General features: G+C 44.5%; 1 protein-coding gene across 1 annotated transcript; it reads left to right on the top strand.

Moving 5' to 3' along the window:
• The first annotated feature begins 1,594 nt into the window (after positions 1 to 1,594).
• PPRC1 (PPARG related coactivator 1) lies at positions 1,595 to 18,981 on the top strand. Its single transcript, XM_044660167.1, has 14 exons — positions 1,595 to 1,753; positions 5,475 to 5,663; positions 6,532 to 6,681; positions 8,525 to 8,623; positions 9,011 to 11,561; positions 11,827 to 11,880; positions 14,076 to 14,133; positions 14,692 to 14,762; positions 14,893 to 15,628; positions 17,207 to 17,362; positions 17,517 to 17,583; positions 17,732 to 17,853; positions 18,117 to 18,268; positions 18,558 to 18,981. The coding sequence occupies exons 1-14, from the start codon at positions 1,595 to 1,597 to the stop codon at positions 18,659 to 18,661; spliced, it is 4,668 nt and encodes a 1,555-aa protein (XP_044516102.1). The 3' UTR covers positions 18,662 to 18,981.
• The last annotated feature ends 7,238 nt before the right edge of the window (positions 18,982 to 26,219 follow it).

Below are 26,219 nucleotides of genomic sequence, written 5' to 3' on the forward strand. Positions count from 1 at the left end.
AGAGATAGAGTGTCCTGTGCAAGGAGCAGCAAGGAGTCAAATATCATTGAATTTTAGAATATGTGGAAGAAATAAGATGTAAGAAGATTAGAAAACTAAGAAGGAATCAGGTTGTGAAGGACTAGAAAACTAGAAGATTTTATATTTGATCCTAGAGGGAACAGGAAATCACTGGAATTTACTGAGTTGGAGAATGGCTTGATCAGAACTGTGCTTTAGGAAAATCACTTTCACATCTAAATGGAGACATGACTGAAGTGGAAAGAGATTTGAGTCAAGAAGACCAACCAGAAGGCTTTGATAGTCTAATCATGAGGGCCTGGACCAGGGTGGTGCTACTTTAGAGGAGAGAAGGGGTGTAAAACTAGGAAGACTAATGAATGGATTGGATTTGGGAGGTGAGAGAAAAGAGTCAAAACTGACACCTAGGTTTCAAGACTGGTTGAATGGAAATAGGGTGGCTGGTCTCAACAGTAATAGAGATGTTAAGAAGAAGAGAGGATTGAAGGGGAAAGTTAGAGTTCAGTTTTAGACATGTTTAAGATGTCTACAAGACATATAGTTTTAGGTCAGAGTAAGAACAGTTCTTTATCTTGTGGGCAATGAGAAGCCACTAAAGGTTTCTGAGCAGGAGAGTGACCTGGATGAAGTTTTGTTTTGGAAAATTAATGGGGTTGCATAAGGTAGGGGTGGATGTTGGATTTGAGGAGAAGTGTCTGAAGCTTGAGGGGGGATGTATGGGATTATCAAGGAAGATACTGGATTTGGAGCTTCACTGAGAGTCACAGTGTTCTGAAGGAGGAAAGCAATACTTCTATTGACTCTGGTCAGACACATTTTAGAAAGGGCTGTGCGGAATCCTATGGATAGTGACCATGTTAGTGAGAAGCCTAGACACCATTGAGAAGATTTGAAGGAACTAGGGAAGTTGAACTTGGAGAAAATGAGGTCAAGAGTAGGGGTTGATAGTTGTCTTTAAGTTTCTGAAAGGCTGTCAAGGAACAGTGATTAGATTTATTCTGTATGGCTCCAGAGGTCTGAACAAGGAGTACTGAGCAGAAATTGAGGAGAGGCAGATTGCAACTGCACATAAGGGATTTCTAGCGACTGGCCAAAAGTGGCCCGGGATGTCTCAGGATAGCGAGTTCCCCTTCACTGGAAGTCTCCAAGCAGAAGCTAGATGGCCACCTGTTAGAGGTGCTGTAAGAAGTGATTCCTATTCCTATATGACTGAATAAGTTGATTTTTCTTGTCTTTTCGAACTCTGAGATTCCATGATTTTGTGACCCAGAAAGTGGGGAATGGGGACGATCAGGAGCTAATGGGATGTCGAGGCTCACAGATCTTTTTCACAACAAAGAGCACACGACACTACACTTCTCTTCCCAGATCCTCACGCATAACTTAGTCTGAGCCAAGAACTACAAATCCCAAAAGATACCGCGCGCGCCAGCTCCAGGGTGGAGGCGGACTCTCCGCTAGGTTCATTGGGAGTTGTAGTCTCGCTGAGCTTTCTGGGTATTGTAGTTCTTACCCTTCACAGCCGGTAGGGCGAGGCGGCGCTGGTGCTTTAGAGCCGCGCTCTGGGGCCAAGATGGCGGCGCGCCGGGGACTGGAAGACGGTGCCGCGCCGCCCCCAGGAGGGGGCCCCGGACCAGGCCCGGGCGGCGGGATGCACGGCGGCAAGCGTGGGTGCTGCAGCCGGAGCCCGGCGCCCCCAGGAGTCTCGGAGAGCCCTAGGGGCCGGCAGCAGGTGAGAGCCGGGCGGGCGGCCGGGAGGAGGCAGATCGGCACATGCCGGGCGGTGACACGTGGAAGCTCCCAGAGCTGGGGTGGGGAAAAGAGAGACGGTGGAGGCATCCGGCGAACGGCATTTGGGAGGAGGGGGCGACCGAGATCCCAGGATTTGGGGGCTGTCTCCTGAATCTCGAAAAAGCCACTGTCTTAAAGGAGGGAGCCGGGGGAGGGAGGTTGGAGGAGCTGCGGACGCCGCATTTCTGGTGTCTGAGCAGGGGTCGTTGAGGTTGGACAGGGGAGGAGCAGAATGGAGAGGATGGGGGGGTGTTGGGACAAGAGGGGGACCCGGTAGATTCGGCCCCGTTTCTTCCCCCTTCCATCCTATGCAGCCCTCCCTCTTCATGGCTCGAATGTAGCTCTCCCTCCCCCGCAGCCTTTAGGGACCCCAAATCCTCGGGGGCCGGGGTCCCCTTGAGGTGAAACCCTCTTCCCCTTGCCTAGCCCCGGTTTCTTTCCTGGCCACGTGGGGGTCTGCGTGTGGAGGGAGGGGTGAACAATTTTCCCGGGAGAACTTGATCCCCGCCCAGCCCTCCCCCTTCTTGTCCCCACTGCAGTCCCCGCATCCACGTGGATTGGGCCAGGCGCGGGGACACCGTCGGGGTGGCCGCAGTCCACGTGGGGCGGGGGGAGAGGGGGTGTCCACGTGGCCCACTCCCCCCACCCCCGCAGTCCCGGCGGCTTATCGGCTGCTGGGGCCAGCGCTGAGGCCATGCTGCCTGGAACTGGGTGTGTCTGGCCGGAAGGTCCTTCCCCTCACCACCAGCCCTGCAGCCCCCCCCCCTCCCGGGCTGGGGGGCTGGGAGGGTGTGCGAGTGCGCGCTTGTGTGTGTGTTGAGGAACAGTGTAGCCCGAGAGTCCTCCCCCATCCTCCTGAAATTTTTCTTGCTGCATTCCTACAGAGAGCAGCTGGGAGAGGAAAGGATTTTCCAGATGTGCCTGAGGATTCTGGGCTCCATCCTGCTGAAGGAGGGTTACTCTGGGCTGGAACCCACTGCCCTTGGCCTAGAGGAGGGAGCAGGGTTTAGGTTTGAAGTCTTCTCTCTAGTTGGGGGTGGTGCAAGGGTGAGTCATAGGCACCTGCGGTGTCTGCTTTGGGATGGGCATGATTCTAGTTGGAAGGGAAAAGTGACCTACCCAATGGGTGTCTGTTTTAGGGGGTTACAGAGGGAACTTTAGGGCTCCTTATTCTCTCTCTATCACTACTGAGGCAATTTTGGTCCCTGGGAGGTAGAGGTGTTTCTTCCTCCTAAAAGGGGGGGGGGGCTCATTCCTGAGGTGGTAGGCTTCCTTTTGTACTGTCTAAATTCACTGAGCTTGCTCTCTCCCTCTTCCCAAACTTCTGCAGCCTTAAGGGACTCTAGGACTTCTGGGGCCTTCTAGGTCTGGAGTGTTCTTGTCTTTCAAATCCTTTATCAGCAGGGGTAGCTCTTGCGTCTCTCCTCTCCCTTCTTCCTGGGAAGGGTAGACTTGTAGTTTTTGAGACCCTGAAGCAAACTGGAGAAGTGGGTGGTCTAAACTCCTTAAGGGTAGGGACAACTTTACTCCTATAACTCCAAGGCCTTGCTGGTTGGGGCTTAATGTTTGTTAACTTGAATTCGGTCCTCACATAACTTGGTACCTGATTTGTTTTTAATGTAACACTGGCCTTCATCTTTTTCTGGGGCAGCTGGCTCTTGAAATCTTGTGAATAGGTGCCTCCTTGCTTTAGTGGGAGTAGAAGAGAAGGGGAAGAAAAATTCAAATGAACAGCAGTTTACTAAATTGTGAGCTTCCAAAGGGCAAGGCTAATGTCTTATTTAATCATTGTATTCCTCCCCTCAGCCTCAGGCACAGTTCTGCAGGTATTGTGTACTTAATCAGTATTAAAGCTGATGGGGGTCACTGGATGGGAAGTATGTGTGTATGTGTGTGTGGTGGCTTAGATTACCAACTCTCTTCTCCCTTGTTTAGACTAACCTTTGTCAGAAAGAGAAGTGTCAGAAAACATGGGTTTGAGCTTCCATTCTGATACTAGCCTTGGCATGGTGGACTAATCAGCATATGAGCCTCAGTTTTCCTGTTTCCTTTGCCCCTTTGTTTTGAGAAAGCTGCTTTGCATATTTTAAAGCACTTTATGCACTATTATTGGTGTTGAAGGAATTGTTTCCAGAAAGCAGTTGAGCCCTGTTGGGATAGGCTGTGACCCATAGGGGTGTCCAGGGTGACCTAAGGGTAAGTGAGTATTTGTGCTGGGAATGGAATCTGCTGGCTGGACGACTGTGGCAAAAGTTTTCTGGGTGGGGGTAAGGTACAGATATCACTCACCCTGGGAGTGTTTGCTGAACCAGCTGAGATCCCAACCTGAGATTCTGCTAACAGGTAGCCCTAATTACAGGTTTCTGGAAGCCTGGGAGGAGTTTAATGCCTGATGCCCAATACTCTGAACACTATCTTTGTACCTTCCTGTAAGGCCCCATCCCTTGAATTTATTCCTTTTTCCTTCCCATTTTGGGGTCACAGTCCTCTCTAGTCAAAAAAGGGGGAAATAATACAACCTGTGCGTGTGGTGGTGGGAGATAGAGTTGGTGAGGAGACACCAGACATCCCAGCAGGGAGAATCTACTCTAGTTTTTCCCTGGTCTTAGCATCTATTCCTTAAGTGAAGTAGTAGAAGATGCCCATCTATTTGGCCCCTCCTGGCTCCCTTAGGAGTAGCCTATCATGGTCCTCACCCACGCCCACTGCAGGCCCAGACTGGTGACTCCTACCTAATGAGGCTGACAGGGACTATGTCTGATCCTTCCCAGAGAAGTTTGAGGTGTGTCAAGGCCAAAGCCTCTCAACTACACACTGATCTTCCTCCCTTTCTCAGGTTCTTTTGTGACCCCTGGCATCCAGGGGTCATTCCATATATCAGCTCCTGCAAAGTTAAATTAGAGAGGAATGGCAATTTAAAGATGCCATCTCAGTTGACAGTAAAAGTACCCCCATTGTACAGATGATAAAATTGAGGTTTTGTGAGGATATAGTAGCTTACAAAGACAGTGTAGAAGCCTCTTACATCTCATCCCATTGTACAACTGATGGCTGCTGTATGTCCAGCCTTAGGCTTGAGGGTAGGAGAGTGGTGGTGGTAGTGTTAGGAGACAGCATGAATGTGTGAAAAGTTAGCATGATATAGGCTAACATATTGTTTAGAAATGATCAATGAGCATATATTAATAAATGCTGGAACTATTTGGAGAAGGTACATAACACTTAAGTTCACCCAGAAAGGTAGTGGGACTTGAATTAGTTCTGGAGGGAATAGCAGGCTTTGGTTTAAATCACAGGAAAGGGAGAGGCTAGATTACTAAAGTGACCTCCAGTCACTGGTCTTCCTGCTTTCAGTCCCTCCTTCCAATCTCTTTTCTACATTGTCAGACTAAATACTACTCTGATCCTTCATTGACCCTGAGTTGCCTACAGAATGAAGTCCTAATATCTGAGGCCATCTGTGATCTGGGCCCACCTTTTCTTTAGCCTCTAACCCTCTCCTTTGTACTCTTACTGGTCACAGTGTTTATCCAGTGAGCTAGACACATTTCTTCTACATTGCTCCATTATTCCCTTCTCCTCATGCCCAGAAGAACAAAAAGACAATGGGTACAGTGAAAGAGAGGTGGGCAATGGCCAACTATCCGTCTTTTGTTTCCCAGGTTCTGCTGGAAGAGGAGGAGGAGGAAGAGGCTGGTTTCTTTGGCCTGTCGCAGCATGATTTATTTGACCTGGATGGAGATGATGAAGAAGAGATGTTCCTACAGGATGAGGTCCTGTTGGAGACCATGCAAAACTATATGGATGCCTCTATTATCTCCATTATTGAAGACCTAAGTGGTGTTGGAGAGGTGGGCAATAAGGGGTAGTTCTGGGGAGAGGAAGAGCTCCACGTATCCAGAAGACCAGAGAGAGGAGAGAATTGGCTTATAATAGAAAGGGACCACTAGGAGGGAGCTTGCTAGGTTTCCAAGGATTCTTTGATTCTGGGCTTGAAACTTCAAGCACTAACCTCCCAGCTCTTCTGTGCCTTGGCCATCTGGGTCCAAGAGACAGCTCATGTGGAAGTATAGACAAGTAAAAGGCTTGAACAAAATGTCTTTTGATATGTGTACCTTGAATATAGAGTATTATGAATATGAATCAATCAAGTTCATTTGGTTATTTCACATTTCTCTTTGGCAGGGATGAATCTCAGAGTTTTAAGAAGTGACCCAGTTTATAAAAGGAGACAGGAAAAGATCTAGAGGGGGGGGTTCTTGACTTCTAGAATCCATGAACTTGTCAAAAATATTTTGTTAACTCTTTCTATATAATTGATTTCCTTTGAAATCCTGTGTATGCTATTTTACTTATTTAAAAACATTCTGGAAAGGGTCTCTAAGCTTCTCTAGCTTGCCAAATGGGTCAGTGATACAAAAAGAGTTGAGAACCTCAGTCCTTGAGTCTATAGTGGTTGGTTCCAAGTGATGGGGAAGGATGAGTGTGCTTACATAGGGGAAATGGCAGGAATAAAACTCAAGAGTCCTGGTTCTCAGACCTCTACATCTGTTCCTATAACATACATTTATTCATTCATTGGTGGGTTGACTTGGGAGGTAAATTGCTTGGATTCCATGAGTGACTTTGGGAATATATAGTATATTAGTATTCAGCTTCTGTATCTTTCCAGTAACTAGCTGGTTGTAACCAATCTGTCTCTCTCTTCCTTGGGAGCAGAACAGCAGAGTGACCTTGGAGGACCAGAATGAAGTGTCTCTGCTCACAGCCCTCACTGAGATACTTGACAATGCTGATTCTGAGAATCCATCACCCTTTGACACCATTCCTGACTCGGAGTTGCTCGCATCTCCCCGAGAGAGTGCTTCGGTCAGTGCTGGGCTGTTCAGGTTTTGTATTCGTTACTCCATGATTAGAACATATATTTATGGTTGGGATTATGTGTCTCATCTCATCATAGACCATTTTGTTGTTATGGGGGAAAATTATGGTTTGGTTGGACTGAATATTAAAAAAGGTGGTTGTCAAGAATAAATATCAATTCTAAAATTATTTTGGCAATTTATTTATAAAATATAGGAGAGAGTAAAAGAGAAATGAGAAGAGGGCAGAGTAAGAGATCTAGCTTAACGAACTAAATTATGTGTTCAAGTCTTGGCTTTACTCAGACAGGGCTCCAGAGGCCCAGCCAGAGAGAGCCTAAAAGTCAATTAACAAGGGGGCAGCTGGGTAGCTCAGTGGAGTGAGAGTCAGGCCTAGAGACAGGAGGTCCTGGGTTCAAACCCGGCCTCAGCCACTTCCTAGCTGTGTGACCCTGGGCAGGTCACTTTACCCCCATTGCCCACCCTTACCAGTCTTCCACCTATGAGACAATACACTGAGGTACAAGGGTTTAAAAAAAAAAAAAAGTCAATTAACAAGGGTTTTAGCCACGGGGCCTCCTCCCAATCAAGGGCCCCTCAGGAGGCTAGTACCTCCAGGGGTCAGTCTTTTCACTCACCACCTGTAGTTCTAAGAGATTTAAGAACAGTCTCATCAAGTCCAAGGTCCCAGCCAGAGCTTCTCCAGGCCTAGTTCAAGGCCAAAGAGTCAAGAAGAAGAACCGACTCACAGGAAGGTGTAACTCCCTTTTTTTTTTTTTTTTTTTTTTTTTTTTTTTTTTTTTTAGCCCATAACTTTCTCTGTATTGGCTTATAGGTGGAAGAGTGGTAAGGGTGGGCAATGGGGGTCAAGTGACTTGCCCAGGGTCACACAGCTGGGAAGTGTCCCGAGGTCTGATTTGAACCTAGGACCTCCCGCCTCTGGGCCTGGTTCTCAATCCACGGAGTTACCCAGCCGCCCCTGTAACTCCCTTTTAAAGGCACTTTTTTTTCACTTCCTGTGCATTCCTCCCATTTTATGTGTACCAATCTCAACAATGTCTTTGCTTAGGATTGCCCAGGGGGAAGTCTGGCATTCTTATCTTGATGAATTAAGTGGTGGTGTTTACACTTTTAGTGATTAAATCATGAAATGGGCTGGGTAGAATTAATCCCATCTTCACAATGTCCCATACTTAGTTCTGTGTTCCCTGAGGGTCCTGGTTTTTTAATGTGAGTCCAGTAATATTAGTTGATTACTTCATTAACTGTCCTTGGCTGGGGTGGGCAATAGAAGTGGGAGTGAGGGGGCTGGCTAGGAGGTTCAGTGGATGAGAGCCAGGCCCAGAGACAGGAAATCTTGGGTTCACATTTGGCCTCAGACACTTGTTTGCTGTGTGACCTTGGGCAAGTCACATGACTCATAGCCTAGCCCATACCACTTTTCTGTCTTAGAATTGATACTTCCTTTGGAATGATATTTAGTATCATTTCTAAGACAGAAATAAATGATTTAAAAAAAAATGGGAGTGGTGGCTGCTATAGTGGCAGAAGAAAATGGGTCTAGAGCAGTGAAGGGCAAACCCACAGGCCAGATGCAGCAGCCCCCTGAAATGTTCTATCTGGCCACAACATTATTCCTAATCTGATGAATACAATGAATAGGATACAATACAGTGAAACTTCTAAAGAGTTGCCTTAGAAACAGCCTGACAGATGAGCATTTCCTTTCCTTTGGGCCCCTTCTTTAAAAAGTTTGCCCATCACTGGTTTGGAGTGATTGGTTCTCTGGTGACTGCTATCCTTAATTCCCCCCCCCAAGGGCCTGATCCACTTTCTTTGTACCCCTTTAGTTGCACAAACTGCTGGGTTTTTCTCGTACATCCCCGGAAAGTGATGTGGATGACCAGTGGGGACCCAAGACACACAGTGTGACCCCCGCTATTGGCAGAGTGAGTACATGAGTTTGAAAGCACCTAGAGCATGATGGGGAGTCGTTCGGTCAAGTCTGGAAAGGTTACCATCTGGTTTAGAATCAATTAGAAAGAGTCCTTCAAAATGAGCTAACACCTTTATTGTTCTGAGAAAGAAATTAAGACTCAGGCAGAAAGAGTGATTTGCCCAATATCACAATCCTATTATTAAGTGGCAGAGTTGGAATAGACCCCCAAGTGTTGTGGATCCCAGCTAGCATCCTTCCTTATTATAACAAAAGCCATCCAAGGGTAGGTGACCAGAATCCTCTTAAAGAGTCCTTCCCACCAATCTGGGAAACCTGCTCAATTCTGGGGATCCCCTCCCTCCCAACTGACTCATTCACTTTTCCTCTCCCTGTGTAGGTTGAGATGTGTCTCTCTGATTCCTCCTGGGATCTTCCACCATCTCCCTTCTTGGAAGCATCATCCCCAAAGATCCCAGGGTGGAGGACCCCAAGATCCTGGCCCCGATGGGGTCAGCTTTCTCCTCTGCAGCGCAGTGACGGAGAAGAGGAAGAAGATGCCAGACTCAGTAGAGACAGAGTCACAGCTGTGGACCCCTCCATAGACAACACCGAAGATTTCCCTATGCACTTGGCCTGCCCTGAGGAGGAAGAGGAAGAAGAGGCTGCCCCAGTGGGAGAGGAAAGCATCTCCTCTCTGAGTGAGCTGGTGAGGGCCATGCATCCATACTGTTTGCCAAGTCTTGCTGTTTGCTTGGATTCCCCTGGGGGAGAGCCGGAACAGGCTGAAGAGTTAATGCTGGCTGAAGGGGGCATGGTTCTGGAGATCCTGGGCCAGGGCTCCATGGCTGGAGAGGCTCTGGAGATTCCAGTCGTCCTGCGCCATCTCCCTCCCTCAGGTCAGCCCATAGAAGATCTGAACCCTGACCTTACTCAGCAACTGCTAGAATGTGACATGGAAGCTGAGGTCCCTACCTGTGGAGAACAGTCCTTTCAGAAAGAGCCAACAGCCCCAGGCAGCCTTGAAGGTGGGAAGGAGAAGGAGCTGACATGCCCGGCCCGGCCCCAGCCGAAAGTGATCCCAGCATCTGTTGACAGCCCCAAAGGACCCTCTGCAGATGTGTCCTCAGATGCACAGAAAGGCCAAAAGGGCCACAGGAGTCGGAGAAAGAAGAGTGAAGTTCAGTTATTGCCAGACCAGGATGAGGACAGGACCTGTGTTCGAAAGCTCAGGTCTTCTTCCCGAAGCCAATCCATACCTGATAGCCAGTCCTCAGAACAGCCCCTGGAGGGGATCTGCAGGGTGGCCCAGTCTGCCTGTGGTCGGAGAAAACTCCGGACCACTATAGCTGAACCCAAAATAGTGTCAAGTCTAGGAACCCCAGACTTCACAGAGCCTGACTCTACCCCACAGAACCCCATTGGACAGTCTGGTCTGGCCAAAGAGGAGCCACCGACTCTGTGCCCAAGCAATGGTGAGACGTCCTTGTCCTTGTCCTCGGTGAATGGTGACCATTCACAGACCCCAGAGCCAAGCTTTGAGGTCACCAGCCCCCAAAGTGAGAGAATTTCAAGCCCCCCAAAAGCAGAACACAGTGCCAACACCGTGCCCCAGGAAGCCAAGCCCCGACCCCTGAGCCTGTCTGAGTACTGGCAGCGAAGACAGCAGCGCCAAGCAGGTGATCAAGTGCCAGAGCCCCAAACCCCAGCTGGAAAGTGGCCCAGCATCCCAGTGACACCTACAGAGCTGGCAGAGATTCCATGCCTCATCGTCCCCTCCAAGACAGTGGAGCAGCCTACTGCCCCTGGAGTGGCCCGGCAGAGGACAGCCCAGCCACCAGGCCTCAAGCCCTGTAGCATGGCTTCCTCTGAGACTGACCTCCCCTTGCCAGCCAAACATAAATCTCTAGTGAGGCAATCTGTGCCCCCCACCATGCCCATACCCCCAACTGTGCCTCCTGTAGTGCCCATGTCCCCGGCTATGCCTCCCACAGTGACTCTTCCCCTGACAATGCCCAGGCCTCCAGCTCTGCCACCTGCAGTGCCACCCATGGTGCAGCTTCCCTCCAGTGGGCAGGCGATGCCCAATTTGCTTCGGCCACCCCTTCCCCTCCCCTGTCTCCCAAGACCTCCCGATTCCTATGCCCAGTTTGCCCCAGTGCCTTCCTGGCCCTGTTACCCCTCTGTGCCACCATCTGTTAACTATCCCGGCTTGCCATCCCCAGTGCCAGGCACACCCAATGCCTATCCAGTACCCACTACTCCTGCTGTGCCTTGGGCTCTACCTCCTGCCCCAGTGACGGCTTATGGTTCTGATCATTCTTATGGGCCTATGAGCTGGGGTCCAGGACCTCGGCCTCCTTACTGGCCAGCTTTACCCCCAACGCCATTGCCTCCTCCGCCACCACCACCTCCTCCCCGCCTAGCTAAGAGTATCCCACTCCCCTCTCAGGGTCCTGACAGTTTCTCCACTGGGATCCCCGAAAGTATACCTGCCTCCAGTGCAGTGTCTGTGATTCCCCCACCTAGCCTTGTGCCAACTTCCCAGGAAGGCCCTCAGGCAGCACCCTCGAGAGCAGAGGGCAAGCAAGGGCCAGCACCTCAGCAGCCCTTGAGGCCCTTGTCTCCTAGACCCAAATCAAAGCTGGCCACTCCTGGGAGTCCAGATTCCAGAAAGAAAGGGGCTCCTGTTGAGGACCCTGTGGTTCAAAAGGGCCAGCCCCAGCCAGAAGGTTTTGCCCCCCAGAAGGCCCAGACCGAAGCCAAGGAGAGTGGGCAGAGTGAGTCACCATCAGTCCCTGCAGACAGTGCTGTGTCTATGCCAAAGCAGTGCCAAGTGACCAAGATGCCTCCTGTCCATCCATCCCGACTTCGGAGACTCAGCTTCCTATCTCCTCCCCCACACAGCCAGGGTTCTGAGGATGTGGTACAAGCTTTTATCAGTGAGATTGGTAAGTGCCCTTGAAACAGGTAGACTGTTCTTGTTTGGGGGAGGCCTACTTTTACTGTGCTCCGAATTAGGGGAGATCCAGCCAGTTTATGCTTTTTTTCCCTACTAGTTTTTCATTTTTTGGTGGGTTTGCCACTAAGGCTTCTAACAGGAAGGTATTTATGTATGGCCTCTTGGATGAGGTGGTGCAATGGACACATGTCCTTTCCCCAGTGAGTGGCTCTAACTGGATACTTTTTTTTTTTTTTTTCCTTTTTTTGCTGTAGGAATTGAAGCATCTGACCTATCCAGTCTTCTGGAGCAATTTGAGAAGTCCGAAGGTGAACAGCAATTCTCTTGTCTTTTGGGGGATGGTGGGTATTAGCATGGGGTAAATTTTTTGGTTTTCCTACATTCATTTTCAGTTTAATTTCTTTAAATTTTTTATTGCTAATCTTTTGTTTGTATATCACCATACATTTCCAAATATGGGCCCCTCTCTACTTAACCTACTGAGAGAGGGCTGAGAGAGCAGCCTCTTAAACAATCAGAAAAGCTGGATGGGGAAATGCAGTTTAGCAAAATTGGCCACATAATCCTAGATGTGCAAACTACAGCCAGTGGTCCAGATGCCTTTCTGCCTGCAAGACATTATTCCTAATCAGACAATACAAATGAGTAGGATACAATACAATGAGTTGCCTTAGAAACTGACTGACAGAGGAGCATTTCCTTTCCTTTGGCCCCCTCTTTAAAAAGTTTGCCCATCACTGCTCTAGACTAACCTCATTCAGTATTCCTATACCCATAATTCCTTACCTTTATAAAAAATGAGGGAGAGGTGCATTTCTTCTCTCCTTGGGGGCATACTTGTTCTAATTATAAATCATTCTGAATTTTTTGTTGCTATATAACAATGTAAATTGATACTATTATATATAATGTCATCAGGGTTCTACTTACCTGTGCTTTTTTTTTTTTAAATCCTTTCCTTTGTCTTAGAATTGATATTAAGTATCCCATTTCCAAGATAGAAAAGTAGTAAGAGCTTTTGTCAGTTGGGGTCAAGTGACTTGTCCAGAGTCACGTAACTGGGAAGTATCTGGGATCAGATTTAAACCCCAGGACCTTCCATCTCCAGACCTGGTTCTCTATACTGAGCCACCTAGCTGCCCCTTACCTTCACTTTTCATCAGTTCATTGAAGCTTTTCTGTGCTTCTTAGGATTCATTTTTTCCTTCAAATCTAATTCTGATGGTTTAAAAAAAGAAAAAGGTGTTTTTGTCTTTACAGCATCTATATTTCCTATTATTTCTCTTTTCCCTTTAAAAAAGTAAAAAAAATAAAGAGGAAAAACAGTTTCAAATCTAGGTAACACATTACTCAATTTATTTTTTACTTTTTTTTAAACCCTTACTTTCTTACAATCTTATAATTGATACTAAGTATCGTTTCCCAGGCAGAAGAGCAGTAAGGGCTAGCCAGTTGGGGTTAAGTGACTTGCCCAGGGTTACACAGCCAGGTTCTATCCAAGGATAGATTTTAACTAGTGCTTTTGCCTCCAGGACTGACACTATCTTATTTATCCATCTAGTTGCCCTCACATCACCCAATTTTATCATTTGCAGGCATCCCCACTCACAATCTAGCCTCTGCAAATGAGGTGCATTTTCACATCTTTAGTCAAGGTGGATAAGTTTTCCTAGTTTTTGATTTGCATTGGTTCCTATTAAACTTTCCTGTGCTTATCTTGATCTGTTAATTCATTGGTTTCTTGCTGTCTAATGATTTTCTATTATGTTCACTAACTTTAATTTGTTCAACCATTCCCCAGGCAGTGGATGTTTACTTTGTTTCTAATTGTTTTCCATTGCAAAAATGCTCCTATAAATATTTTCATGTATGTGGTACCTTTTTAACAATTTTACCTCCTTGGGGTATATATCTGGGTCAAAGACAGTGTTAAACTAGAGCCAGCTCTGACTGACTAGATGACTCATTTTCAGAGTAAATATTTACACTTTGGAAACCAGCAAACTCTAAAATTCAAGATTTGATTTGTTTTGTTGGTTGTATGGACTTAAGAAAGTGATGGAGAAAAAGTTCACAGATAAAACTTAAATGTGTATAGTCAGTTTTTTCTTTAGGAGAGAAAACATGTAAAGTTATTTTTTTCTTTTGGAGAACTAGTTAAACATTTACCAGCATACTGCTGGTCAAAGGGAATGGACATTTCATTTAATTTTTTCACATAATTCCAAATTCCTTTCCAGAATGGTTGTCTAAATTTATAGCTCTACCAACCAGGCACCCTTCTGAAGGGCAATTTCAGTTTATCTAGTGCTCAGTAATATGGTCCTGGAGGAGATCTAGGTCTTGCCCCTAAGAGAGAGTATTCCAGAGAGGGATACAGTGCAATATGGGAATGAACCAAGTGTTTTGATGGAAAGCCCAATCTCCCTGAGTATTTTCTGATCTGGAATTCCTGACCTTCCGCACCCAGTTGTGCTATTAATACTGTTTGATTTCTTTGCAGTTAAAAAGGAGTGTATTCCTCTGGGACCTGCTGATACCTTAGCTCTAGGAAATTCAGGGTTAGTATGAAGAGGGGGTTACCCTGCCACCTTTGGTTGCCTGGATGAGTACTTCCCCCAATGTGACTCCTGCTTGGGCTGGCTGAGAGAATAGTGTGGGAATGAGATAGCATGAAACCTGAACTCCCAAAAGGCCCCACAGCAACTTTTCTTCCTTTTTCATGGGTAGTTTAACCCTTGAGTACTTTTATTCTGAAGTCCTTGGTCACCTTATAGCTCCTTTGGCAGCTCTATTTGGAGGAAGAAAGGTCCTTGACTTAAAACTCTTTGTCCCTCCTCCCAAAGCTGAGCTTCCCTTCTGTCTTCTACTCAACTCTTCCAGCTTTCCCCAAGAACATCTCTGCTTTATTTATCTTGTCTTTGGGACATTCATTTAAAGAAAGCAGTCCCCTTTTTATTTCCCAAGGATCCCAGAAAAGAAGAACTCATTCCACAAAGAGTTGGGGACAGAGGGAACAGCAGACATGTTGTCTGCATCCTTCCTCAGCTCGTAGCTAGGATAGTTCAAAAGGGACACTAATGGAATGAGGCTTTAGCTGGGTTCTCATCTCCTCCCAGCAGAGTTGACAACTCCCAGGAGAAGCGACCTCTTGACCGGTTACAAGCCCCAGAGCTGGCCAATGTGGCAGGTATGATTATAGGGGTAGTGGAGGTGGGAGGAAGGGTCTAATCCATGAGTTTGGGGGTACAATAATATTGAATGTCATGTAGGTATTTGGGGAATGGGATAATCTGTGTTTTGTTTCTTCTTTCTGGCAGGCCTGACCCCTCCTGCCACTCCACCTCATCAGCTCTGGAAACCTTTGGCTGCAGTCTCATTACTGGCCAAGCCAGGTTCCCCTGATTCCCCTACCCAAGACCGAGTACTGAAGCCAGGGGGAAATGTGGATTCCCAACGTCCGGCTGCAGTTCGTCTCCGAGGTCGGGTCCCAGGACCTAGCCCAGTACATGTGGGCTCTGGGGACCATGACTATTGCATCCTGAGCCCTACAGTGACCACAGGGCCAGAGCTGGGATCCCGCTGGAACGTCAAACGACATCAAGATATTACCATTAAACCTATCCTTTCTCTGGGCCCTTCAGCTGCCTTGCAGGTCTGCCCAGCCATGTGTCAGAAACAGCAGCTGGACCATAGGACTAGTGAAGAACTAGAAGCAACCCCTCCAGCCCCAACCTCTACCCCTGCCCAGCAACCTTCTGTGCTGCTGTCCCCAGAGGCTTCACCTGGCCGGAATGATGACACTAGGACTCACCCTGGGCCTTTGGCCAAGCAACCGGTGCACTGTTACCAGAAGGCCTGTGCTCCATCCAGCCCCCCTGGCTGTGGTTGGGTGGGCCGCAGCAGCCGCTCATGCTCCAATGGGGCTAGTGAGGCATCTTCCTCCTCTTCCTCTTCCTCCTCCTCCAGATCCAGGTCCAGGTCCCGTTCCCATTCTCATTCCCGGTCCCGGTCTCGGTCCCGGTCCATTTCCCCACCACCCAAGAGGTGGCGAAGGTGAGCTTGGCTAAGTTCTTCTGGAGGACCCTTGGGTGTAGCATCAGCATTGGTCAAGTCAATAGGCATTTCCTAAGTGCTTCCTATGTGTCAGGCCCTATGCAGTAGGGGATTGGAAGAGAGGCAGAAACCTTCCATGCCTTCAAAGGGCTCACATCCCAGTAGGGGAGACAACATGCAAACAACTCTGTCTATACAAGGTGGATAAAGGGTAAAATGGAGCTCATCTCAGGGAAAGAAGGGCAGTTAGTGTAGGAGGTTGGGGAGGCTAGGAAAAGCTTGCAGAAGGTAGGAATTATGCTGTTTGAAGGAAGGCAAGACTTAGAGACTAAGGGAGGACCGATCTGGAGATGGAGCATTGTATGCAAGGAAGAACAAAGAGGCCAGTGTCACTGGATTGTAAAATATATGGAGGTGAGAAAAGTGTAAGAGGACTGGAAAGGTAGAAGGAGCCAGATTGTGAAGGGCTTTAAAAGCCAAGCAGGTAAAGTTTAGAGTAAGGGACAGCTCCATGGCTCAGTGGAGCCAGGTCTAGAGACAGGAGGACCTGGGTTCAAATGTCGCTTCAGATACTCCTTGATGTGTGATCCCAGGCATATAACTAATTGCCTAGCCCTCACTGCTCATCTGCCTTGGAACCAATACTTAATATCAATTCTATGACAGAAGATAAGGGTTTAGGAAAAAAAAAAGCCAAATAGACATTTTATATGGGATCCTAGAGTGATTTTGGTCAGCCCTATGCTTTTTTTAGAAAGATTATTTTGGTACTTTCATGAAGGATAGACTTGAATTGGGGTGATTCTTGAGGTAGAGAGATGCCTGCCAGAAGATTATTTTAATATAATTTAGATGGGAAATGATTGAGACCTACATCAGGGTAGAAGAGAAGCTACCTGTACATGCTCTGCCCTGAGTGGGTTGTAGGAAGTTAGGTTGTCCTACCAGTCAGAGTTTAGGAAATGCCTCTTGGGCCTTGAGGCATTGATTAGACTTTATTTATGGGCTGGATATTGTACTGATGGGAAAATGCCCCTTTTTGTGGGACAGTGGTAAAAATGCCTTTAAGCTGCAACTTTTTCCAGTTTCCCTATTAACTTCTGGTTTGCCTTGAGCATTAAAGGAAACTGTTTTCCTTTTAATTTGGAGTTTGATGGTAAAACAAAAACTCTTCTATATCTTTCTCATTTGGTCCTCAAGACATCCTGAGGGAGGAACAGTCTAGGTTTTATTATCCCTATTTTATAGACGTGGGAATTGGAACCAAAACAGAAGGGGAGAATATATCCCATGGTAGAATGGAATGAGAATTCATTTTTGTCTTTGTAGCCACAGCTCCTAGTTCAGCACTTGGTACAATGAACATTTAGTGAATAATTAATTGACCAGGGAAAAGTAGAGGCAAGAGTCGAGGTTAGAAGACAGGTCTCTGGTTTTTAAAGCCCTTCTGTCATGGAAAGTGGAGGGTTGGGGATATCTCCGGGATAGGACAGGTTTGAAAGCTGAACTGAAGGTAGAGTCTTCCTATTCCCCCAGGTACAGGTCCCATTGTTCCCGTAGCACCCGATCCTCTTCTAGGTCCAGCTGTGATTCCTGGGGACACTCTAGACGGCGATCCTCCTCGTCGTCTTCCTCCTCCTCCTCTTCCTCTTCCTCTTCTTCTTCATCTTCATCCAGTTCTCGAAGCCGGTCTCGTTCTCCATCCCCCCGAAGGAGGAGCAATAGGAGAAGGAGGTGAGTGAAAATAGATAGGCTGAAGAGGTAGAGTTATTCTTTGGAGTAGTAGAGCTAGAGTGATGAGATCTTTAGACTTGGGATGGAGAGAAAAGAACTTAGGCTGTATGGCTGTCTCTGGCCTACCCTAGCCTGCAATTTCTTTCCTGCTCAGGTACGACTACTATGATTCCCAGGACCACTACCAAAGGCAGAAAATTCTTCAGAAGGAACGTGCAATAGTAAGTTAAGGGTATTAGAATGGGAAGAAAGATCTATATCTGACTTGTAATTAAGCATAGTATACTCTCTCCATTTAAGGGTATGGGGGAAACAGAGGTCCTGGCTCATACCTTTGCTTTCCCTTGTGTCCACTTAACCCAAATCCAGGAGGAAAGGAGGGTGGTCTTCATTGGGAAGATTCCAGGCTGCATGACTCGGTCAGAGTTGAAACACCGGTTCTCAGTCTTTGGGGAGATTGAAGAATGTACCATTCACTTTCGCTTTGAGGGGTAAATATTGGTTCTGGAGAGGAGGGTAATGACTCCCCACCCCTATGTCTAGCACCTTTCATGCAAAATAGGAAGCTATTGCATTTCTAACATTGTGTCTTTAGGGGTTGTGGCAACATTTGTATAATAATTCTTTCCATTCCCTATTTGAAGAGTTAGCAAGCAGCCCATTTTTGATCCTTGGAATAATAGATGGAGGTTGGGGAGACACTCCCTTAGGATCTCCTTTACACCTTTTCTTATCCCTCTTCCTCCATCCTAAGTGACAACTATGGCTTTGTTACCTACCGATATGCTGAAGAGGCATTTGCAGCCATTGAAAGCGGTCACAAGCTTCGGAGGGCAGGCGAGCAGCCCTTTGACCTTTGCTTTGGGGGCCGAAGGCAGTTCTGCAAGAGGAACTATGCAGATTTGGGTGAGTGTATTCTAGTGGTCTAGGGACTAAGGACCTAGGGTGGTTGGGGTCAGGACTGGAGGCTTCTGCCAATTGTAACCCATTTGTCCTTTGAGGGCAACTGGAACCTAAAGAATTGGGGGGCAGACTCTTCTGTCATATCTCCTGACCATGACTTTTACTGCCACCTTTGGAGGGAGGAAGCTAAAAGTAGGGTGGATTTGGGTGTGTCTGGATCTTTGGATGCTTATGGGGGAGTCAGTCATTTCTGAAACTTGCCCAGGATCAGTTTTTCCTTCTGCATTTGTAGACTCCAACTGGGAGGAGTTTGACCCTGCCCCTGTGAAGAGCAAATTTGATTCAGTCGACTTTGACACATTACTAAAACAGGCCCAGAAGAACCTTCGGAGGTAACCCTGGGCCTCCAGCCCCTGTCCCTCCAGAGGTCCCTCCCCTTTGGCCCCCCTCCCCCCCTCGGAGCACCCTTTGCTTCTGGATGAGGAGGGAAGAGCTGCTAGTGAGATGGCTGTTTTATAAAGAAATGGAAAATAAGTGGAATTAAAAAAAGTAAAATGAGATTTTTCTAAAAAAAAAAAAAGAAAGTTTTGTTTTTATAAAAAGTATTTAACAGAATTTGCATTCCTTGTGAAGTGGGTGGTGCCTACTGCATGGGCTCCTCATTTGGGGAAAGTCTAAATCACTATGCGGATCAATAAACAAAAGAAAGGAAAATCTCTATTGTGTTGCTATATATTTTTATCTCCAAAGATCCTGGGTACTTCCTACCTTACCAGTGTGCCCATGCTTCTGACTCCTATGACTCTTCTTCCCATTGGGCCCAAGGAATATCCCTGGCATACCTTTGGCCACATGTGTTTTCCTGCTTTGTTGGGTCCATTGATTGCCCCTGCTGCCTGCCCTTGTGGAAACAGATCACTAGGTATAGCTCTGAGTAACAATTTTTGGTTATTCATAAGCTGCTGAGGGACAGACTTAGTGAATGAGACCGGGGAGAAGAGATGTTATTCTGGAAACTTTTTTGAATCTTGGGGGAGCTTGAAGATAACTTTACTAGGAAATAAGTCACTAGTTCTTTCGGAGTAGTTTTATACTTCAAAGAGGAGTGAGGTGGTGTCATTGAGTTTTTCCCCTGAGCTCAATATTCTGTAAAGTCTTGCATTTGGAATAAAGATCTGAATCCCATTTCAGGCACCATCATAGCAATGTGGTTCTTGGGCAGGGTAAATCACTTAACTTCTTTTGGTCTATTTTCTCATCTGGTAAGTGAGAATTATATCTGTTAATATAAGGGTGGTTGGATGGGAAGGGCAGGCAATTACGTGAAAATCAAAACAATGAAAATAATGCTTTTTATAGATCTTAAGTTGTTGCCATTACTCTTTTTTTGACACTTGAAAGCAATTTTTATCAGTTGTTATCTGACATTTTGTTATCTAGATTCTCTTCCTTCCCTCCTCCCTGGGACATCGAATAATAGTCTGATATAGGTTATACTAGTGCTTTCATGTAATATATATTTCCACATTCCTCAGGCCATGAGAGAAAACAAATTGCACATCCAAGAATATGCTCATAAGAGAAATAAAGTAAAAAACAGACATTTTTTGATCTGCATTCAAACTCTATCAGTTTCTTCTAGGGCTGTGGATCGAATTTTTCATCATGAATCCTTTGGGGTTATCTTGGAACCTTGCAATTGCTGATAATAGTTTAGTCCTTTACAGTTGGTCTTTGTACAGTATTTTTATCACTGTATACATGTTCTCTTGGTTCTGCTCACTTTGCATCAGTTCATATAAATCTTTCCAGGTTTTTCTGAACTCGTCCTGTTCATCATTTCTTTCTTTTTTTTTTTTTTTAACCCTTAACTTCTGTGTATTGGCTCCTTGGTGGAAGAGTGGTAAGGGTAGGCAATGGGGGTCAAGTGACTTGCCCAGGGTCACACAGCTGGGAAGTGTCTTGAGGCCAGATTTGAACCTAGGACCTCCCGTCTCTAGGCCTAACTCTCAATCCACTGAGCTACCCAGCTGCCCCCCTGTTCATCATTTCTTATTGCACTATTTCAGCCTTATATTACAGCTTGTTCAGCCATCCCCCAATTGATGGATATCCCCATAGTTTCCAATTCTTTGTCTCTGAAGAGAGCTGCTATAAATATTTTTATAAAAATGAGTTCTTTTCTTTGATCCTTTTTTGTTTCTTATCTTTTTGTTATACAGACCAAATAGTGGTATTGCTGGGTCAAAGGTATGTATGCCTACTTCACTACTAGTAAGACCCAGTGAACTCAAAGGATCTTTTGAAGCAAAAATTAATTAGAAACTAAATACCATAGTTCTAAAGGAAGAATGGGTCAAAAATAAAAAATTATAGACACTAATTTCATTAAAGATAAGGACAGCAATGAGACAACATTGTAGGATACAGCTAAAGCAGTACTTGGGGGGGAAATTTATATATCTAAATGTTATCATCAGTAAGAAAGAACAGATAAATGAGTTGAACATGCAACTTAAAAAAAAAAGTTATGTGAACTGATCCAACCATTCTGAATGGCAATTTGGAACTATGCCCAAAGGGCTTTAATAAAAGACTGTTTACCTTTTGACCCAGTCATACCTCTGCTGAGTTTGTACCCCAAAGAGATAATAGGGAAAAAGATTTGTGTAAAAAATATTTATAACTACACTCTTTGTGGTGGCAAAAAATTGGAAAATGAGGGGATGCCCTTCAATTGGGGAAAGGCTGAACAAATTGTGGAATACTGTTGTGCTCAAAGGAATAATGAAATGGAGGAATTCCATGTGAACTGGAATGACCTCCTGGAACAGATGCAGAGTGAAAGGAGCAGAACCAGGAAAACCAGAGGCCAATACACTGTGGTACAATCCAATGTAAGGGACAATGTATTAGCAGCAATGCAATGATCCAGGACGACTTGGAGGGGCTTATGAGAAAGAATGCTATCCACATTCAGAGGAAGAACTCTGGGAATGGAAACAGAAGAAAAACAACTGCTTTATCACATGGGTTGATGGGGAAATGATTGGAGATAATTGTCTCTAAATGATCACCCTAGTGCAAATATCAATATTATGGAAATGGATCTTGATCAATATCAAATCTAAAACCCAGTGGAAAGAACATGAATCTTGTAACCATGGAAAAATATCCCAAATTTATTAATCAAATAAAATTTTCAAAGATTAAAAACAAAACAAAAAAGCCAAAAAATTAAATAGAAATCTTTAAAGGAGAGTTGAACAAAATTTGAAGTAAGAATCTCAATGAACTAATACAATTATATTAATAAAAATTATTTTAAATAAAAATGCCATTAGTTAATTTGATTTAAAAACTAAAATTATCAGCTTCAAAAAATGAAATAGAAGGGCAAATTCACAACCAATTAAAAGCAATTATTAGAGGCTATTTTGCCCAACTATATGCCAATAAAATTGGTAATCTAAATGAAATGGCTAAACATTTGAAAAAAATAAATTGTTTAGATTCATAGAACAGGAAATTAAATATTTAAATAACCTTGTTATAGAAAAAGAAATTGAGCAAGACCAAAATGAAGTCAAAACGGGGAAAAAAACCCAGGAAGGACCTGATTTAGAAATGAATTCCACCAAATATAATTCCAATACTACAAAAATGGAAAAAAAAAGGTAAAGTTACCAATTCTGTGGCACAAATATCTTGATATATAATTCAAGAAGAGCTAAAAGAAAACAGACCAATTTCCCTAATGAATGTTGATGGAAAATTTTAATTAAAATATTAGCAAGGAGGTTAGAGCAATATATCATAAAGATCATACACTATAGGGGGCAGCTGGGTAGCTCAGTGTATTGAGAGTCAGGCCTAGAGACGGGAGGTCCTAGGTTCAAATCTGGCCTCAGACACTTCCTAGCTGTGTGACCCTGGGCAAGTCACTTAACCCCCATTGCCTACCCTTACTACTCTTCTGCCTTGGAGTCAATACACAGTATTGACTCCAAGACAGAAGGTAAGGGTTTAAAAAAAAAAAAAAAGATCATACACTATAGTCAGGCTGATGTGGATTTTTAAATTAATATTCAATATCTCCAAAATATAATATTTATAGAGATTTATTAAAATTTAACTAGAGAGCTAGAGAACACAGAAAATGTTCCCTACTCCATGTGGAAGAGAGCTAGGGCAACCAAGACCAGTCACCACCCAATTCATGTGGAGAGGGGCGGGGCGTTACCCAAAACTTAAATACAATCTCATAAAAGATGCATGTAAATAGAAAGGAAAAGGAATTGTGGGTAATACACATGAAAGGAATCCTGGACAACGCAGTTCCAGGGGTTCAGGATTTTCCAACTATATCCTGGTTTTCCTAGATGCTAGAAAGACAGGGTTGGTTCAATATTAGGAAAACTCTAAATATAATTGACCATATTAATAACCAATAAAAATCATCCTGAATCTGGAAGAGAGGAGGGAAAGAAAATTAATCATGTAAACATGGAAAAATATCCCAAAAATAAAGTCATCCTGAGATACAGAAAAAGCTTTTTTATTAAACTCTTACCTTCTGTTTTGTATTGCCTTATGTATTGGTTCCAAGACACAACTGTCTGTTGTCTATCACAAAGGATAGACAATGGGATTTAAGTTACTTGGCCAGGATCAGATAACTAGGAAGTGTTTGAGGCTAGATTTGAACCCAGGACTTCCCATTTATGGGCCTGGCTCTCAATCCACTGAGCCATCTATAGCTGCCCCCTTAGAAAAAACTTGACAAAATACAACACCTATTACTGTTAAAAAACTAGAAAGTATAGGAATAAAGGGAGCCCTTTTCCATTTTTTTCTTCTATTAACTTTTTTTCACCAATAGAAACTTGGCAAACTACATTTTCATGTGTATACATGTATTATCATGCAAAACATTTCCATATTGTTCATTTTTGTGAGTAATCTTTTAAAACCCAAACTCCAAAACATAAATCCATATAAACAAATGAGAAATCATATTCTTTCATCTACATTTCAATTCCAATAGTTCTCCCTCAGAAGGCAGATAGCATTCTTTGTTATGAGTCCCTCAGAATTGTCCTGGATCATTGCATTGCTGAGAGTAGTAGCTAAGTCTTTTACATTTGATCATTCTACAATATTCCTGTTAACTGTACAATGTTTTCCTGGTTCTGCTTATTTCACTCTGTATCAGTTCATGAAGGTCTTAAATGGAGCCTTTCTTAAAATGATAAGTATCTAAAACCAAGGGCCAGTGCTATCTGTAAAGAGGATGAGACAGAAGCCTTTCCAATAAGATCAAAGGCAAAGGAAGGATATCCATTATTACTATTATTCAGTATCGTACCAGAAATATTAGCTATGGCATTAAGAAAATAATTAAACAGAAGGAATAAGCACAAGCAAAGATGATACAAAACTCACTTTTTCACTTGATTTGATGGGCTATCAACTGAAAAATGAATGGAAACATCTTTGGCAAAGAAGCAGGTTATAAAATAAACCTGCACAAATTATCAGTATTCCTGTATACAATTGTCCTCCTTTATCCTTAGTTTCACCTTCTATGGGGTATCTAGTAGGGGACCAGTACATGGTGTGCCGAGTGTGTACAGACAGAAAACAGATGTGGGGTGGCAAGGTGGGTGGAGTGGAGCAAAAGTCGCTTTGTTGGTGGTCTACCCCACATGCAGCCTATAAATTCATTCTACTGCTTTGACTTGGGAGGGTTCATTTTTTGTGGGGGTGAGAGTGGAAGCCAGGGAGCATCAAGTTAGGGGTTAGGATCAGAGAGAGAGAACACAGTACATAAAGTATAGTTACCATAGTTGTTATTCTTTTTTTTTTTTTTTTTTTTTTTTTAATATTTTTAAACCCTTAACTTCTGTGTATTAGTTCCTTGGTGGAAGAGTGGTAAGGGTAGGCAATGGGGGTCAAGTGACTTGCCCAAGGTCACACAGCTGGGAAGTGTCTGAGGCCAGATTTGAACCTAGGACCTCCCGTCTCTAGGCCTGGCTCTCAATCCACTGAGCTACCCAGCTGCCCCCACCATAGTTGTTAAAAGTTAAAGCAAAAACTGTATGGTTCAGTATTATCCACGATTTCAGTCATCCACAGTAAGTTTTGGAATGTATCCCTGGAAGATACAGGGACCTTGCTTTATTATCAATAAGAAGAGAGAGAAATTCCATTTGAAATAACAATAAAATATTTGGGAATCTACTTGCCAAGACACATCATGAACACAATTACAAAACACTTCACACAAATAAAGACATTTAAATAATAAGAGAAATATTAATTGCTCATGGTTAAGTTGAGATCCTAAACAACTTAACTCATTCAGTGCCAAACCAATCAAACTACAAGGCTTACTTTATAGAATGAAAATAAAAACAATTCATAGAGGAATAAAAAATTGAAGATCTGAAGGGAATTAATGAAAAGGGTGGGGAGGGGAGAAAGGACCATCAGTACCAAATTTCAAAGTGTAATACAAAGCTGTAATTGTCAAAATAATTTGGTGGTGCAATGGATAGAATGCTGGGCCTAGAGTGAGAAAGACATTTTTCTGAGTTCAAATTTAGCCTTTGCCTCTTAATTGTGAATCTAGGCATGTCATTTAACCCTATTTGTCTCAGTTTCTCATCTGTCAAATGAGCTGGAAAAGGAAATGGAAAACTACTCCAGCTATCTTTGTCAAGAAGATTCCAAAAGGGGTCACACTAGAGTTGGACATAATTGAAATGACTGAATAAGAAATGAAAAGGTTGATCAATGGAACAGATTAGGTACATAATATATAGAAGAAAATGAGCACAGAAGTATTTGATAAATCCAAAGATCTCAACTATTAGGGCAATAACTGACTTTTGGGAAAACTGAAAAATAGTCTGGCAGATACCAGGTATAGACTAATATGTCACACTATTTTCCAAGAAAAGCTCAAAATAGGTACATGGTTTAGACATAAATGATGCCATAAGCAAATTAGTAGAGCTTAGAAGTTACCTATCATCTATTAATAAATTTTCTTCCTACCTATCTGCTCCTTCCCCATCTCCTTTGCTGGATCCTCCAGATCATACCCTCCAAGAGCAGTTGTCTTGCAGGGTCCTGTCCTGGGCCCTTTTCTCCCTTCTTACATCGGAACTTGGAGATCTCATCAACTTCCATGGTCTTGATTACCATTCTATGCTAATGATTCTCAAATATACCTATCTGGACCCAAACTTTCTGCTGATCTCTAATCTCCTCTCTCCAACTGCCTTTCCAACATCTCAAACTGGATGTCAGTAGATATCTTCAATTCAACATGTCCAAAGCAGAACTCATTATCTCTCCCCTAACCCTCCCTCCTCAACTTTCCTTTTGGAATAGAGTTCCCACTATTCTCCCAGTCCCTCAAGCTTACAACCTAGGAATCATCCTAGATTTCTCACTATTTCGTATCCCTTCATATCCAATCTGTTACCAAGGCCTGTTGATTTCACCTTTGTAATTCCTCCAGAATGTCCCTGTCTCCTCCAACACTGCCACCACCCTGATGTGAGCCCTCATAACCTCACTTTTGGACTACTGCTTTAGCCTGCTGGTGGATTTACCTGTCTTGAATCTCTCCACATTCATTCTCTATTCAGTCACTAAAGTGGTTTTCCTAACTCAGGTATGATCATGTTATCTCCTACTCACTACAATTCAGTAGCTACCTATTGCCTCCAGGAACAAATCCAAGAGATCTCTGGCATTCAGAGCCCTTCATAATTTCGTTCCTGCCTAACTTTCCAGTTTTCTTATACCTTAATCTCTGACACATATTCTTCAGTCCAGTGACATTTCCCTGTTAGTTGTTCCACAAACAAGTCCCTCCATCACTGCACTCCAAGCATTTTCTCTGGCTATCCTCCATGCCTTGAACACTTTCCTTCTTCTG

The sequence above is a fragment of the Gracilinanus agilis genome, chromosome 2, assembly GCF_016433145.1.
Source record: "Gracilinanus agilis isolate LMUSP501 chromosome 2, AgileGrace, whole genome shotgun sequence".
NCBI classification, from domain to species: domain Eukaryota; kingdom Metazoa; phylum Chordata; class Mammalia; order Didelphimorphia; family Didelphidae; genus Gracilinanus; species Gracilinanus agilis.

Excerpts from the sequence above, each read along its gene's own strand:
- PPRC1 (XM_044660167.1), top strand. The coding sequence starts at position 1,595 with ATGGCGGCGCGCCGGGGACTGGAAGACGGTGCCGCGCCGCCCCCAGGA. Across the intron at positions 5,664-6,531 it reads ACCTAAGTGGTGTTGGAGAG|AACAGCAGAGTGACCTTGGA; the intron begins GTGGGCAATAAG and ends CCTTGGGAGCAG. Across the intron at positions 11,881-14,075 it reads GCAATTTGAGAAGTCCGAAG|TTAAAAAGGAGTGTATTCCT; the intron begins GTGAACAGCAAT and ends ATTTCTTTGCAG.